A 16,190-nucleotide genomic window follows, 5' to 3' on the forward strand; every position below is an offset into this window, starting at 1 on the left:
ATAATCATAAAACATAAAAGGAACACTGGGGAGCACATTGAATTTAAGACAGTTAATATTAAATAAATCTAAATGTTATAAATAAAAAAATGGCAAAACTAACGTCATATAATAAATTGTGTCCTTTAATTGATCTACAAAATTTACTTGGAGTTGAAAAAGATGCTGACAATGGATGTGCTATCGTTACCCTAGGCAGAAAAATTGCATTTCGTTACAAGGTTAGGAACTTTATTTATAACAAAAAATTAGAATTTTTAATTTTCAAATATACCTTATTAAAATAAAATTAACAATAATTAATAAAAATAATTTTCAGCTCCAAGATTTTAAACAATTGAGCAGTTGGTCAACAACAGAACGTTTTACAACTCAAGTTATATATGAAAGTAAAACAAATAGATATGCAGCAGTATTTAATGAAAGTCAAATAAAAGTATGGACTGAACAAGATGCAAAACTTGATGCTATAAAATCTAAAAAATTTAATCATCCATTTAATACATTATTATCATGTGATAATGGTACAATAATTGTTGTAAGATATGATGGTGCAACAGCATCATTACAATGGGCACTTGATAATCGTAAAACATGGAAAGACATTGGTTTTTTAAAGCCAAATGAAAAATTAAGTGATTGTCGTTTAATAACAATTAAAAGCAAAACGTATCTTTGTGGTTTAATACGTACTGATACAACATGTAGTTATGTTACAATTGGTTTACATGATGATACATATTTAATTGATTATGAAACAATTAAAAAAATTGAATTAAAACGTATATCTGAACAACTTGTTGGACATGTTGTTATTGAAAATAATAATAATGCATATTTATTAACATTATGGTCACATGGTAGATTATACAGTTATCAATTAATTGATAAAACAAATGATAAAACACCTGGTATGTTGATTAGTGTATTTTCATCAATAAGTACTAAAAATCAAGTATTAATGGTAGCACTTAATGAAACAACAATTGCTGCATATGGTGCAAATGTACATGAAGAAGGTGCTGTATTATTAATTTATAATATAACATTTAAATTTGTTCAAGCTATTGAAAATTTAAAATTATATATTAAAGATGCTAAATTATGGCGTATTGATGATAAATTATTACTTGCTGAAAATCAACATTTACGTTTAGCTTCTTATTGTTTAGCATCACAACGTATTGAAACAATGCTTGGTTCATCATTGAGATTTAAAAATGATGAAAAAAAACAGGAACATGATAGTGATATTATTGAAATACAAGAAACAATATTAGCTAATTGGCAAGATACAAAAAATATCATACCAAAACAATTGTCAATGATTGGTGTGCCTAAAAAAATTGCAAAACAAATTAATATTTATTTAAATGAGGGTATTTGTGATGCTGTTATACAAAAAACAATAATACCTGAATTAATTAAAGTTAAAGATATATCAACAATATTATGGTGTTTAGATAATTTAAAAGATCAGCCAGAAAAAATTATTGCTGATTTATTATCATTTTCATTGAGAACATCTGATGATACATTTAAACAAATTAAACAACAACAACAACCACAACAAAATGGTACACCAAATAAAAAAAATAAATCAATAACAAGAAATGATTTTCTTGATAAATTATTTAAAACAAATTTTTATGATTTATCATTATTAAATTATTTAAAATCTGAATTAACATTTAATGAAGTATTGAGACTTATGAATTATATTATTGATAAATTTAATAATCAACATGATACATGTCAATTTGGACCAAATGATAAACAACTTTATGAATGGGCAAGTCTTTTATTGGATTCACATTATCAACATTATTTATTATCACAAGATCCAGCTGTATTGAGTATGCTAAATAAAATGGAAGAAATATTATGTGATCATGTAAGTTTATAATTTATAATTTATAATTAACCATTTATTTAAGCAATGCTAATTTGATGATCATTTTCGTTTTTTTTTAGCATCAATTATTGAAAGACATTGAAGATCTACGACCAATGTTTTATAGATTATCAAATGGTAAACCTGTCAAGTTATCAAGCACAGATTTCAACAAATTTTATTCGATAGAAGAAATTCAACTGTGCTAATTAAAATATTATTAATTATATTTTCATTTGTTTTTTTTTTTTTCTTTTTCATCGACATATTATTAAGTTGAAATAATTTCATTTCTTGTATACAATTTTAATAAAAATAAACAAAAAAAAAAGCGTCAATATAAATTAATTTTCCATATTTAAAAAAATTAAATTTCAAAGCCCCTGTGAGTAGTAGCATGTTAAAAAAATAAAAATATATTGTTGATGAATTATTTGATATTTGTTTATTAATTTATTCGTTTATTTAGCATATATACACAATTACATGAATTGTAACGAAAATTTGCATTTATTATTGTTTTTTTAAATAAACATCAAGCAATTAATGCTGACAATAGATAATTTTTATTCTTTTTTTTTTAATAAACAATTAGCTTGATACTATTAACGGTATAATGCTATAATAAATTATTTAGCAATTAAGTTGATCAATGTGTGGAACTGTTGACAAATTTCCAATTGATGCCATTGATACTTTACCGTTGAGTTTACTTGCAGCCTGTAATTTGAAAATATAAATTAATTTATTTATTTATTAACAAAAAAAAAAAAAAGATTTAAAAATAAACAACATACTTTTTTGACATCAGCAGCTGAAATTTTATCAACTTCAGCAGCAAGTGCTGCATTTGATGTAATACGTCCCTTGAACAATGCTTGTTGTGTAATATTTTCAAGTTGACCAGCATTACTATCACCAGCATATAAAATTGATGCTTTCAATTCAGTTTTACCACGTGTTATATCAACATCTGTTATATTTGGTGATGACATCCATTTGTATGCTGCTTTAGTCAACTAATTATCAACAAAAAAAAATACATAATCTATTATAAATATACATGTATTATTTTTATTATAAATAAATAATCAACTAACCGATCCAGCAATGTTAGCTGGTGCTGATAAAACAAATCCAAATAATCCAGTATCAGTATAACTTGCATTAAATGCTGATATTGCAAATGGATCTGATCCAGCAGCTGATGATATACTTCTTTGTAGAGGTGCTGTTGAACCACCCCATTTAACATGTGGTCCAGCACCAGCAGCTTGTTGAAGTATAGCAAATGCCAATGCATCATTATCTTTTTCAAAACCTGTACTTTCAACAGCAAGTGCAATTGTTGCTATTTGTGAATTACGTTCTTTTCTTATTTCACCACCATAATATTTTGATGGCATTGTTTCACAACTGTTTGATGTTAATTCTAAATTTTGAGCAAATGATGATAGCTCAGATTTTGATATACCAGTACCAACAACAGCACATTTTCCACCAGTGTAAAATGAATTTACAAAATGTTGCAACTTGAATAAAAATCATCACAAACATAAATATATAAAAAATTTAGATAAATTCATTTAATTTAATAATTTTATTTACCGTTTCAGATGAAATTCTTTCAATTTGACGTTTTGGTGTATACAATGAGTATCCCAAACCAGAACGATATGCTGCTTTGTGTAAAAGTTCAATAACTTTAACTGTTTCTGGTAGTGTTGATAGCTCATAACGTAATCTTGGTGTTAAATCAGCAAGTTCCCATGGTTTAAATGTTGGATGAATAGCAACATCTTCCAATAGTGATAATGCTTGTTCTAAATTATCACGTGTTACTTGAAGAGTATATGATACTGTTTCACGATCAGTTGTTGCATATAAATTTCCTCCAAGTTGTTGAATATTTCTTATAATACCAAATGAAGTTGCTCTTTTTGTTGTTAAACCAGCACTTAATCTCAATAGATGAGTAAGACCCTGAGTATCATATGTCTCATTACGAGAACCAGCTCTTTAAATAAATCAATAAAAACAATTTAATAACAGTTTTAATGTTGATATAAATAATATCGTTTAAACTTACTTGAAGACAATTGACACTTGTGTAACTGGACTGTTATTATCAAGTGCAGCAATTGTTACTTTGTTGCTCAGTACTTGGGTGTCAAGTGAAATTGATGGTGGTGAACTTTGACAAGCCTTGGCAGCAGCTGCATAATGCCTTACCTATATTTTTTTTAAATTTTAAATAATAACACAATAATTACACAATGTTAATAATAATCAATATAAATTATTGTTAGATAATTCAATACTCATTAATTGTTAGTTGTTAAAAAAATTATCAAAATATTGTAAAATTGTGTAGGTATATATAACCAATCACGTAGCAGGTTTACATTTGTAGAAAAAGAAAGAAAAAAAAACTAGCAATCTTTTACATAACAGTTTTGTCAAAAATAATATATAATTTTTGTGTAACTTTGTGATGTTTAACAGTAACCATAAACACAATTATAACAAACAAATGTAATTAAAAATTGTTAAATTTATTATTCATACCGTTGAATTACGTAAAAATGGAGATCTCACTGCTGAACAAGCCATTTTCGTGCGTTTCCGAATTTACGGATCAACACGGAGACGATTTTATCACAAAAAAAGAACTGATTTTTTTTTTTTTTTTTTTTCATTTCCCCTCTTCACTCTTGCCACTTGTACTAGTAAATTTACTAATTTATAAAATGGCCACAGATGTCTCTCATAGTATGTCGCCATTTTCCCCATTTAAAAATTACTAGAGTCAAAAAAAATATTCAAATTGTTTATCGTAGATTTTTTTGAAATATATTTTTTTAATTGTTTTATTTGAAGTATAAATTTATTATAATATTACTCAATTAATTAAACCATAATTCTGTATAAATTTTAATTAAAAATTTCATTTAAAATTTATCAAAAAGTAAATTATAAAATTTTTTTTTAAATATAGAAAATAAAGATTATTAATTTGTCAATAATATTTCGTGTTTATTTCAAATTAATCATCAAAATATAAAAATAAATAATAATTAAAATTAAATTAGATTATGTATTTTTACTAAACGCAAAAAAAAAAATTAAATAACAAAATATGAGACAATTAAAGTTGTCAATTAATTAAATATATAAAGTTAATAATTTTATTATAAACATTAACATACAATTATTTATGTTCATCCTAATTAAAAAATTATATAATAATTTATTTTCATTATTATCAATTTTTAAAATAAATAATGTCACTGTGTTATAATCTATCACTAGAAGAGTTTATAATTTTTTTTAAAAATAATAGTTAAAAACATAAAAAAAACTTGAAATTTATTGTACATAATTTATAAATATATAATATATATACATAGCTGAATGACGTGTGTAACTAGCCACTGAAAAAAAAAGAGAAAGAGTTTATTTTTGATATGATGAAGATGATGATGATGATGAAATGAGATAGAGATATAGCAGACAGAACAACACAACAACAGAACAACAAGCTGGCTCAGCCAAGTGTTCACTGTTGTTGTGGACTTGTGGAGTTGTGGTGTGTGGTGTATATAAAGTGTGGATGCTGAAATGATACAACTTTTGTTGTGATTAATTAATTGTATATAATGAATTAATTTGTGTAATATATAAATTTTAATTAATGTAGAAAAACAAATAAAGGTAAGATATCCAAAAATATTATGTAATTAATTGCTAACCTAAAACATTGTTTTGATTGTTATAATTTTATTTAAAAACATATACAATAACAATACCGACTAACAATCAATCTGTCAAAAAAAAATAAAAATATATAGGTATACCTACATATATTTAATAATAATTATTATTGAATGATAAATTAGTAAATTTTTAAATGTAGCTCTTATGTAGACATATCTATGTAACATAGTTATAAAAATAACACAACTATATTTTGTATATTTGAAGGAAAAATAATTTTTTAGTTTTTTTTTTAGAAATGGCAGAAAATAGATTTGAAGGTAATGCTGGGAAGAGAAAAACAACAAAACTTAGAATTGCTAGTAATGAAACTCTAGGCTTGACAACAGCTGAAGCATTAGAAAAACTTACAAATGACATTCGTAATGTATTAGAACAACATGAAAAAAAATCATGGAAAAATAAAAGCTATAAAGGATGGTTAAAAGATGCATTACATCATAAAAGTCAATATACAACACTTTGTTGGACATCTGCAATGGCACTTATTATTAATTCATTGAGTTTAATTATTGGAACAATTTATAAATCAGATAATGGATCATCATCATCATCATCATCATTGCCATATGAAGGATTAATTGTATTATTATTTGTAATATTTAATTTTATTTTAGTTGTTGCTGATAATAAATTACGACACAATGAAATACCCCATCGAGTACGTATATTAATTAAAAAATTAGAATCAGCACAAAATATATGTAAATGGGAAGCAGAAAATTATCCTCATCTATGTACACCATTATCACCATGTTTAACATTACAATGGACATATCGTGATGGTAAAATAATTAATTTACCATGGGCATTATTAGTTATGGGTGATATTATTGTTATAAAACCAGGTCAACAAGTACCTGGTTATTGTAAACCATTTGACTGTCAAAATGATCCAAAGCTATATGCCAAAGATATATATAATCCACCAGCACACAGTACAAATGAAATATTTTCAACTCCACAAGCACGTTTACCACGACAAAATAAATTATATATGTTATATGAAACTCCGTATTTAACAAATTTACGTATGGCATTGGAGCAAGCACTTGTACGACCAGTAACATATTACAATCGTGAACGTCATTTAGTTATGATTTGTTGTATTGAACAATTATTATATCCAATAATATTAATTATTATATTTATATCAAATTTATTACGTTATTTATATCTTTTTGATAATTTTGGTATTGGTCATTGGGTTGATATATTTATTAATCAACCAATTGCAACAACACTACCATTATTACCAATTGTATTTTCACAATATTGGATTGTTCTTAATTGTTTTGGTATGGCTAGATTTAAAGCACTATTTGAACTTTATCAATCATCAAAAAAAATGCCAGTAAGTTTATTTTTTTATATAACTAATCATCTAATAAATATGCATATTTATTAATATATTAATTTGATAATTACTAGTTTATAGATCCATTTGATGATACAGATATTTCTGGACCAAATAATCCAGATGTTGTTTATAATTGGTCTGAATTAAAAGAATATTTTTTTGATATACTTCTTGGAAGAGAATTTATGATGTCAAGATCAGCAAGTATTCTTCATGTTCTTGGATCAGTAACTGTAAGTCTATATTATATAAATTAATCTATATTGTTTTATTTTAATTTTCGATATTTTTAGGCTTTGTGTTGTGTTGACAAAAAAGGTATACTATCATGGGCAAATCCAACAGCTGAAAAAGTATTTTTTTTACGTAATGCAAGTACATTGTCAAGATCATCAAGTACAGTTAGTCTTGAAAAACAACAAGAACCACAAATGAAAACAAATGATGCAAATAAAAGTAATGATAAAACCGATAAAAATGATACAACCAAAATACCATATTCACAATCAGGTAATGATAATAATTTATAAAATTATATATTGTGAAAACAAAGTTATAATTATATTAATTTTTCAGATATATCACACTCAGTTGCTGAAGTACTTGATTTAACACATGATCATGCATTACCATTTAGATTACAATTTGATGATCAATCATGGAGACAACATTTGAATTCATTAAAACCACTTGGTTTAGCAATATTATTAAATACATGTAACATGGAAACACAAGAACATTATACAAAATTTTGTTGTCATGTTACATGTGAAGCATTGTACAATGAAAATCTTGTACCAGTTACAAATAGAAGGTATTTTATTATTTATCTAATATAATAATCATTATAAAATTAACAAATTCATCAATCATTAATTTTTAAATTTGCCAAAATTATATTATATATGATAAATTAATTTTCTTTTAATAAAAATATTACAACGTAATTTTAAATATGGCTACAAGGCATAAAATAATTTTTTTTAAATGAAGATAAATAGTTATGCTTTGCAGTCAAAAAATATATAGTAAAAATGATATTTGCACGAATGAAATAACTTTATTAGGAGCCAGGATAACTGCAATAGAATTGATTTAATCAGTAGAGCTAGAATGCCATATTCAAATGATCAATCACATTCGTATGAAGAAATTGGAAGCCTTGGAAACAAGTGGTCAGTTGGATAGATAATTTATTATTTTTTAAAATATACTTGTTTTTTTTTCAAAAATCTTTATTGTAGAAATCATTTTTTTACAGTTCTATCGGTGCCTGGATCTTGTATTCTTTTATTTATTAATCAAGCTTTTTATTAGCTAAACTTTTTATATTTTTCATTTACTAATGAGGGTATTTAATTTATTATTTATTTATTTATTATTTTTATGCATATATCATAAACTATTTAACAAAATAAATTATGTATTTATTTTTATATATGTAAAATGAAAATATTTGTTATTTAATTTGTTAATAAGGTGTTTGTGTGAACTTGCCAAACAAATTGGCTTTCAAGATCAAGCTCAAGAAATATTTCAACTTGAACAACAATTGGCAACATTTAGACATGTGGTAAATATTAATATTCAGCTTGCAATTTGTTTTTTTATCAATATTAAATAATAAATATATTATTTTAGCAACCAGAAATGGTTAGACGTGATATTAAATTTGCTCGTTCACTGAGTATTGCAACAAAATTAAAATTTCCATTTCCACATATGATGGCAGTTGTTGTTAAAGAACGTGCTGGTGCTGGATTACAATTATTAACACAAGGTACTGCTGATGTTATTCTTGATTCATGTATTGAATTTTGGGATGGGCATGATCTTTGTCCATTGACACCAGCTGATAGGTAATAATAATAATTACTATTTATTATTTATTTTCTCTTAGCTACAATAATCATTATTTTATTTGATTAATTAGAAAAAAAGTACAAGATTTTTATCAAAGATCAAGCTTAACAGCATACTGTACAGCATTTGCATACAGACCATTGATACGTGGTGTTAATAATAAATTATCAAATGTTTATTTGGAACTTCCATCAGATTGTAAACATTTATATGCACCACATAGAAGTCCAACACCAATACCATGGGATTTTAGAAATATTTTAGATCCACGTGCAAGAAGTTTATTTGGACAATTTCATTCAACAGGTAAACTATATTTATATATTAATATTTATTATGATAAAATATAATGTAACATTAATGATATTGTTTTTTATTTTAATTTAAATTAATTTATTAGATTCTTTACTTTGTAATGAAAATAAAGACGATGAGGTAAATGATGTTGACAGTTGTTTTGAGCTACAGTGCAATCAAATATTTATTGGAATGGTAACAATGCAATATCAGGCTCAAGCTGATATGGTGAGTACCTTTGAAAAAAAAAAACAAATTATCCATTTTTTTAGCTAAGAAATTTATGTTAAAATATAAATTTCATATTCATATACAAATAGTCATCATTAATCATTGACATTAGGTACAACTTATTGAACAATTAGAAAGAGCATGCATAAGATTTGTTCACTTCAGCAAGGAAAATGAATTACGATCTCGTGTATTCTCAGAGAAGATGGGTCTTGAAAGTGGATGGAATTGTCACATTTCATTACTCAGTGAAAAACCTAGGTATTTAATTACATATTAATCATCAATTAATTGATTGATGATTAATTTCATTTATTATTTTTAAATCATTGCTTGTTGTCTTTTTTATTTTTCTATCATAAACATATGTGTGTATGAATATTTGTGTGCCTACTAACAATTTTTCTTTTCAATCAACATTTTTCATCACTATTTAATGAATAATTATTATTGGTTTCTTTTTTTATTTTAATCTTTTATAAATAACAAAACTAAATATGGTAATTTAAATTTTGTTTTAATAATCTATTTGTTACGTGGTTAAGTGTATTTATAATTAAAAAAAAAAATAACGTGTAACTAACATAATGGCAAAATAGATCAGAAAGTCCAATCGGAGGTTGGGTGAGTCAAGCAGCAGCCATGTCCTCACCAACACCATCCGTACAATCTTACCAGAATAATTATAACTGCATGGACGAGGCAAGCCAATTGCTTTATCCTCGTATTAATAATCCTCGGTATGTGACAATTAATGTCAAAAAACTTAACAAACAATAAAATAAAAAAATAATAATTATATTCTCAATAACTATCTACTATCTAATAATCTAAATCAATCTAAATAAGCATGAAACTATAAAAAAATACAACTAACAAAATTAATTAATTAGTTATAATGTAAATTTAATATTATCAAATTAATCATTCAATTAAATTAATTATTTTTTTAGTACAAATTTAGATTCTAGTAAAGCAATGAGTATGTCAGCACCAAGTGCAATTAATACTGATTATTCAATTGTTAAATTTGATGATGAAGCAACTGAATGGCACAATGCTGATCCATCACAAGCTAAAAGTACAACAAGCCAAAGGTAATTTAAAAACAACAAATTAATTTATTTATCATCAAAAAATTATTATTTATTTATTTATTATTTTGCATGTTTAATCATCATCATCATACAGTTTAAATCAAAATGGAAATATTGAAGGACTTGAATCAGTGTAAATATAATAATTATTTATTTTTTTTTTTAATTTGAAATCAATCATTTAATTCATTGCTATTTTTTATTGTTTTAAAATATTGAAAATTATGAATAATTGTTTTATTTATTTTTTATTAAAATAGAGAAAATGATACAATTAAAAGTGACGACAGTGTACTTGTACAAAGTGTTGATCTTGGTTGTGGTCAAGAAATATGGAGATCATTAAGTTGTTTAACTGATAGTACTGAACAAAGTGCACCAGTTAATTTTGATTTATCAAATAGAGCAAAATTACCACGAGGTATTGATAAAATAAGACCTCATATTGAATTAATTGATAATGTACCATTATTAGTATCATTATTTACTGATTGTAATACTGCTGTAACACGTGAAATGTTACATATTATGCAGGATTATGGTGAAGTTGTTTGTGTATTAGGTTCATCAGCAAATGCTGAAAATATGGCAATATTTATGCAAGCTGATGCTAGTGTTGCTGTTGAACCACTTTATCCTCAAGTATGTCAAAAAGTACCAGTTATTATTGATACTAAAGATGAACAAGGACCATCACCAATTGATTTAAGTAGATCATTAAATTCAATAGCATGCTCATTGAGTGTTAAACGTGAAGATTCAATTGCCCTATTTCATTTTGTTATGGAAGCTAGAGATTATATGAAATGTCTTACAAATTGTGTACAATTTTGGTTGTGTTGTAATGTTACATTATCATTTACACAATTATTATCTTGTTTTTTATTATTACCACCGATATTTACTGTTGGACAAATATTATGGCTTACATGTTTGATAATACCATTATTATCTGTATCAATGATTGCAACACCAACTGATCCAACAATAATGCAACGTGCAACTGGTAAAAATCAATGTGTTGTTAATGGTAAAACAACAATGTTTGTATTGTGGTGTTATGGAAGTAAATTTTTACCAACAATTCTAATAACTGTTACATTTCAAATGTTTATGTACATGATGATTTGTCCAAATTTTACCAACAATGATCATAAATGCTTTTATGTTTATCCAAATACAACAAGTAATTTTACCTGGGGTGGGTGGGGTAAATATCCAAATATTATATTGATTATACAGCATCTTGCATTGACAATTATTGTTTTACATTTTGGTAAGTAATTTAACAAATTTTCTACTTTTAATAATACAGCTTATCATTGTTTTTTTCTTCTTCAATTTCAGTTACAATATCAAGTGGTTTTGTACATAGAGAATATTCAATTTGGCGAAGATTGCCATTTACAAATTGGCCATGGTTTTTTTGTGGATTTTTAGTGTACGTATTGGCATAAATTATTTTTTTTTTATATTGTTTTAATTTTATGTTTTTATTTCAGTCTGGCATTGCAAGCATTTTTCTCATTTATTTATCTCTATGATATTATTAAAATTGAACAAAAAAAATTTATAAATTTACCAATACATTTATCAGTATTTTTAATGCTATCATTACCCTTGGTTTTTGTAATAAATGAATTTGTCAAATGGCAAGAAATTAAGTAAGTTTTTTTCCTAAATTTTAAACTTTATTTTTTAATAAAAATCATATTAATTGTGTTGATTATTTTACAGAGCAAATGTCAGATATCAAAAAAGAGCACGACTAGAATTTGGAACAAAATTAGGCATGAATTCGCCATTTTAAAATGATAATTTTTTGATTTTTTTTTTTTTTTTCAATGCCAAATATTTGCCTACTTACAAAATAAATTAAATAATATATTTAAATATTTTTGTCATTGACGATGTGGTCCAAATGAAAAATGATAAAAATAATTTATTAATATTTACAATTAATACGTATAAAAATGCACATTGTAATGTATTTTTTTTTTTTTTTTTATAATCATTGCTTTTATTAATTAAGCATTTAAGCATATTTCTATTTGGACTTCAGAGAAATAATATTTTTATACAACCATAAACATTTTTTAAAAAAATATATAAAAAAACAAGTCAACCATATTGATAATAGTATTTCAATGCGATAAATATCCAAAAATAATTAATTATTACCATAAAAATATTTGATATTATTTATTAAATTTATATACATACTACAAATGGCAATAGCAATAAATTATTTCAATATCTTTTGTGTGTGTGTGCATTAGTAAATTCTAGAAAATTAAATTATACAAAAAAAAAATAAAAAATAACTAATTAAATTATTAAAAATATTGTTGTGGATGGTTGAAAAAAAAACTAGCAATTGATAAATTTATTGAATCATTGTCATGTTAATTTTATATTTATTTATTCAATGTAAAAAAAAATAATTGTAATAAAATAAATTAAATCGAAATAATGTTATTTTTTAATATACATATTTATTCATTTTTTTTTTCATATTATTTTCAATTAAAATTAAAATACTCTGTACAATAAATATAGCAATAAAAAAAATTGCACAATGAAATGATTCGTATAATATTTTTGGTGAAAATACTGTCCATATGAATAAATGATATCTTTGCATGCTTATAATTATTGTGTAAAATAAAAATGGTAAAAAATGTATAACAAGACATTGTTGATTTAAATTAATTATCATTGATGAATATTCATTATTATTATTAATTGTTTTGATGTATATTAATATTAAATATTCAATAATTCTCGATGAAAATGTGTTGATTGATAAATATATTGTTGCAATTATTGGATTGTATGATGTTAAACCAACATAACCAGCAGCAACATCAATTGTTGCTAAACTATTTGAATTACCCTGATAAAAATAATAAACATTACCAATTAAATAACTAATAAATATACAATTTGTATCATTTGTTATATATTTATGAATAACAATACTTGTCACTATTTGAACTGGTAAAATTATCACATTATGAGGACGATGAAGTAATGCTGATATCATTATTAAAACTTCAATGAAAATAAATATTATTTGTCTAAATAATTTGTTATTATTTTGTAAATTTAAAGTTTTATTAATGCGATAAATTAATAATAAACTAATTGCCATCCAGAATAAATAAACTTCATAAATACCCTGAGATTTTAAATGTAAAAAATTTATAACATAATTATTTGATGAAGCATGTCTTTGATAAATACAACAAGCTAATATTAAATTAAATATTAATGTTGTTGCTTTGTACTTTTTACGTTCTGTTATATATGAAATTGTAATTAATATTAATAATGATGCTATAAGCAACAAAGTCATGGTTATATTTGAATCATTAGCTTCAAGCCAATTTTTAATATCTGGTAAATGAGCATATTTATTACCTGTACTATTTAATTTTCTAAAAATTCTATGAACAATTGCTAATGTCAATATTAAAATAATCAAATTATCACCATTAATATCAGCTAAATGATAATTAATTTTTTTAACATGATAATACATTGTATAAATTAAAAATGTTGTATAAAAAAAATACCAAATTTGATGTTCTTCTTCTATAAAACTACTGCTTGTCAAGCTGGCAATGTATAAAAAAATTCCAACAAAAGAAACATTTGTAATATTTAATTGAAAATTATTAGATATTGATTTTGATAATAAATAACAATTAAATATAATGAGGCTAATAATAATGAGCTTTAAAAAATTAGGTATATCTATAAAATCTGAATAAATATTATCAATATTAGCATTGTTTAAACAAATAATTAAAACAAACCAAAATATCCCACTCAAAAATAACGTGAGTATAAATATTTTGATTGAAAAATTATTATTTTTCATGCTTGAATTAATAATAATTAATACGAAATATTGTATAATTAAAATAATTGAAAATGTCATGATTGTTAGATCATATTTGATTGTACTTTTAACAAGAATTGCTTTCATTTGTTGTAGAATTTCATAATATTTGTGAATAATATAATTAGCTTGACTATCAACTATTTCATTTTCTTGATTATTATTTAATAAATTATAATGTAATTTAATAGCCTCATTATAATTATCATGTATTTTACTAAATTTATAATCATCAATTTTTTTAAAATGTAAATATATTTGTTTTGCATTATAATAAAGAATAAATAGCTGTTGTTTTGTGGAATAATTTTTTATGATATTCATTGATACTGTACCAATGTTTGATGATGGTATTGGTAGACCCAACAATACAGCAAGTGTTGTTGCAATATCAATTTGATCAATTTCATTATAATAATTATGATGAATATTTTTTTGATAATTATTTCCAAATACAACAAATGGTACAAGTGTTTCTTCAGGTGTTGCACCACCATGACCACCACTATCTTTCATTCCATGATCACCACATACAATTAATAATGATGATATGTTATTATCATTAAATTGATTAATTTTATTATTTAATTTATATATTATATTATCCATTTCATGTAATTTTTGTGTTATTAAATTATGATGTGGTCCAAATACATGACCAATATGATCAAGACCTAAATAATGTAGTATCATTATTGACCAATCATTATTATCATATAATTCTTTGTCAATTTGACGTGTTACATTATCATCAACTTCTGTAAAATCAGTTACAAAAAATGATGTTGTACCATCATGACGATGAAATATATTTGGAAATAATTTAAGCCATGTGTCATCACCATAAAATACTAATTTATGATTATTTTTTTGAGCTTGATGTAATATACTGTCACTTTGTACTTCTGATTTACCTAAATTTAAAACAACATCTATAAAATTTGGCAACATTCCTGTTGTCATTGCCTGTATACAAAAATAAATAAATAAATATAATAAATTTCATAACAAATTGATTGATTGATTGTTTTTATATGAAAAATTATTTACTTTTATTCTTGGCATTGTCACTGTTGGAGCATTAACTTTAACTTTTAATAAATGAGCTTTATTATTATTAATTAAATTACTTGTAATTGGCATTTTATTAACATCAACAAAATCCCATCTCAATGCATCAATAACCATAATTATTATTTTTTGTACTGATGGTTTGTATAATTCATTTTTATCAAGTCTATAATATAAATTATATAAATTATTATTATTGTTTATCTTTAATAATTATTATTAAGCTTAAATAACTTACTTTATATTATTTATTATATCTGGAATATCATTATAATTTGATGGTAAATTATTTGTTATTTTTATTGGAAAAAAACCATACATAAATAAACTGATACTAAATAATGATGTCCATATGATATAGGTGAACAATAATATATCATTCGATTTATAAGCTATTGAAAAATAATAAATAATTATTAATTTTTATAATCTATTTAATTGTTTTTCTGTTTTTAATTATGTTTACGTGGCTTTTATTTGAATGAAAATTTACTTACTCAAATTCATTATGATATTTACAATTAATTTGCTACTTTTTATATAATTTATTAATTTAGTAATTAATTATTTATTAAATAATAATCATTTTCTAAATTTTTATAGGTAAGTTTGATTTTAATATTTATTTTTTTTTTTTTTCAAATTTTGAATAGAGAGAGACACATAACCTATAATAATAATAGTAATAACAAT

General features: G+C 23.7%; 4 protein-coding genes across 11 annotated transcripts; 2 read left to right on the plus strand and 2 right to left on the minus strand.

Moving 5' to 3' along the window:
* Positions 1 to 2,232, plus strand: LOC122860963 (nucleolar protein 11). Its single transcript, XM_044165058.1, has 3 exons — positions 1 to 221; positions 320 to 1,894; positions 1,975 to 2,232. Exons 1-3 carry the CDS (start codon positions 90 to 92, stop codon positions 2,101 to 2,103), a joined length of 1,836 nt encoding a protein of 611 aa, XP_044020993.1. The 5' UTR covers positions 1 to 89; the 3' UTR covers positions 2,104 to 2,232.
* A 90-nt stretch (positions 2,233 to 2,322) lies between these two features.
* LOC122860964 (cytochrome b-c1 complex subunit 2, mitochondrial) lies at positions 2,323 to 4,600 on the minus strand. The gene is made up of 6 exons (XM_044165059.1): positions 4,463 to 4,600; positions 3,984 to 4,126; positions 3,503 to 3,911; positions 2,995 to 3,426; positions 2,692 to 2,913; positions 2,323 to 2,614 (listed from the first exon to the last, which is right to left on the minus strand). Exons 1-6 carry the CDS (start codon positions 4,505 to 4,507, stop codon positions 2,528 to 2,530), a joined length of 1,338 nt encoding a protein of 445 aa, XP_044020994.1. The 5' UTR covers positions 4,508 to 4,600; the 3' UTR covers positions 2,323 to 2,527.
* Positions 4,601 to 5,321: 721 nt separating this feature from the next.
* LOC122860966 (transmembrane protein 94) lies at positions 5,322 to 13,604 on the plus strand. 8 transcript variants are annotated; one of them, XM_044165060.1, is made up of 18 exons: positions 5,322 to 5,608; positions 5,908 to 7,025; positions 7,103 to 7,264; positions 7,325 to 7,541; positions 7,608 to 7,845; positions 8,099 to 8,206; positions 8,511 to 8,604; positions 8,673 to 8,890; positions 8,965 to 9,200; positions 9,295 to 9,419; positions 9,535 to 9,683; positions 10,022 to 10,162; positions 10,376 to 10,519; positions 10,614 to 10,652; positions 10,780 to 11,795; positions 11,867 to 11,960; positions 12,022 to 12,183; positions 12,257 to 13,604. In XM_044165060.1, the coding sequence occupies exons 2-18, from the start codon at positions 5,910 to 5,912 to the stop codon at positions 12,327 to 12,329; spliced, it is 4,332 nt and encodes a 1,443-aa protein (XP_044020995.1). In that variant the 5' UTR covers positions 5,322 to 5,608; positions 5,908 to 5,909; the 3' UTR covers positions 12,330 to 13,604. The 8 variants fall into 8 exon arrangements, with proteins under 8 accessions (XP_044020995.1, XP_044020996.1, XP_044020998.1 ...); XM_044165061.1 differs by having other exon boundaries at positions 5,896 to 7,025; positions 12,257 to 13,598; XM_044165063.1 differs by lacking the exon at positions 8,099 to 8,206 and having other exon boundaries at positions 12,257 to 13,598.
* On the minus strand, positions 12,510 to 15,883 carry LOC122860967 (GPI ethanolamine phosphate transferase 2). Its single transcript, XM_044165069.1, has 3 exons — positions 15,736 to 15,883; positions 15,477 to 15,663; positions 12,510 to 15,392 (listed from the first exon to the last, which is right to left on the minus strand). The coding sequence occupies exons 1-3, from the start codon at positions 15,816 to 15,818 to the stop codon at positions 13,002 to 13,004; spliced, it is 2,661 nt and encodes an 886-aa protein (XP_044021004.1). The 5' UTR covers positions 15,819 to 15,883; the 3' UTR covers positions 12,510 to 13,001.
* Positions 15,884 to 16,190: the final 307 nt, after the last annotated feature.

Source organism: Aphidius gifuensis, linkage group LG1, assembly GCF_014905175.1.
Source record: "Aphidius gifuensis isolate YNYX2018 linkage group LG1, ASM1490517v1, whole genome shotgun sequence".
Lineage (NCBI taxonomy): Eukaryota > Metazoa > Arthropoda > Insecta > Hymenoptera > Braconidae > Aphidius > Aphidius gifuensis.

What these genes read in the sequence shown, in the direction of transcription:
- LOC122860967 (XM_044165069.1), bottom strand. Translation starts at nt 15,818, where the DNA reads ATGTATGGTTTTTTTCCAATAAAAATAACAAATAATTTACCATCAAAT. An exon ending in GATATAATAAATAATATAAA is followed by an intron (nt 15,664 to 15,735) that starts GTAAGTTATTTA and finishes TTTATATTATAG; the next exon opens with ACTTGATAAAAATGAATTAT. An exon ending in TGACAATGCCAAGAATAAAA is followed by an intron (nt 15,393 to 15,476) that starts GTAAATAATTTT and finishes TTTTGTATACAG; the next exon opens with GCAATGACAACAGGAATGTT.
- LOC122860964 (XM_044165059.1), bottom strand. Translation starts at nt 4,507, where the DNA reads ATGGCTTGTTCAGCAGTGAGATCTCCATTTTTACGTAATTCAACG. An exon ending in AAAGAATTTCATCTGAAACG is followed by an intron (nt 3,427 to 3,502) that starts GTAAATAAAATT and finishes TTTTTATTCAAG; the next exon opens with TTGCAACATTTTGTAAATTC. An exon ending in CAGCTGCTGATGTCAAAAAA is followed by an intron (nt 2,615 to 2,691) that starts GTATGTTGTTTA and finishes TTCAAATTACAG; the next exon opens with GCTGCAAGTAAACTCAACGG.
- LOC122860966 (XM_044165060.1), top strand. Translation starts at nt 5,910, where the DNA reads ATGGCAGAAAATAGATTTGAAGGTAATGCTGGGAAGAGAAAAACAACA. An exon ending in AATCATCAAAAAAAATGCCA is followed by an intron (nt 7,026 to 7,102) that starts GTAAGTTTATTT and finishes GATAATTACTAG; the next exon opens with TTTATAGATCCATTTGATGA. An exon ending in AATTATTGTTTTACATTTTG is followed by an intron (nt 11,796 to 11,866) that starts GTAAGTAATTTA and finishes CTTCAATTTCAG; the next exon opens with TTACAATATCAAGTGGTTTT.
- LOC122860963 (XM_044165058.1), top strand. Translation starts at nt 90, where the DNA reads ATGGCAAAACTAACGTCATATAATAAATTGTGTCCTTTAATTGATCTA. An exon ending in AAATTGCATTTCGTTACAAG is followed by an intron (nt 222 to 319) that starts GTTAGGAACTTT and finishes AATAATTTTCAG; the next exon opens with CTCCAAGATTTTAAACAATT. An exon ending in AAGAAATATTATGTGATCAT is followed by an intron (nt 1,895 to 1,974) that starts GTAAGTTTATAA and finishes GTTTTTTTTTAG; the next exon opens with CATCAATTATTGAAAGACAT.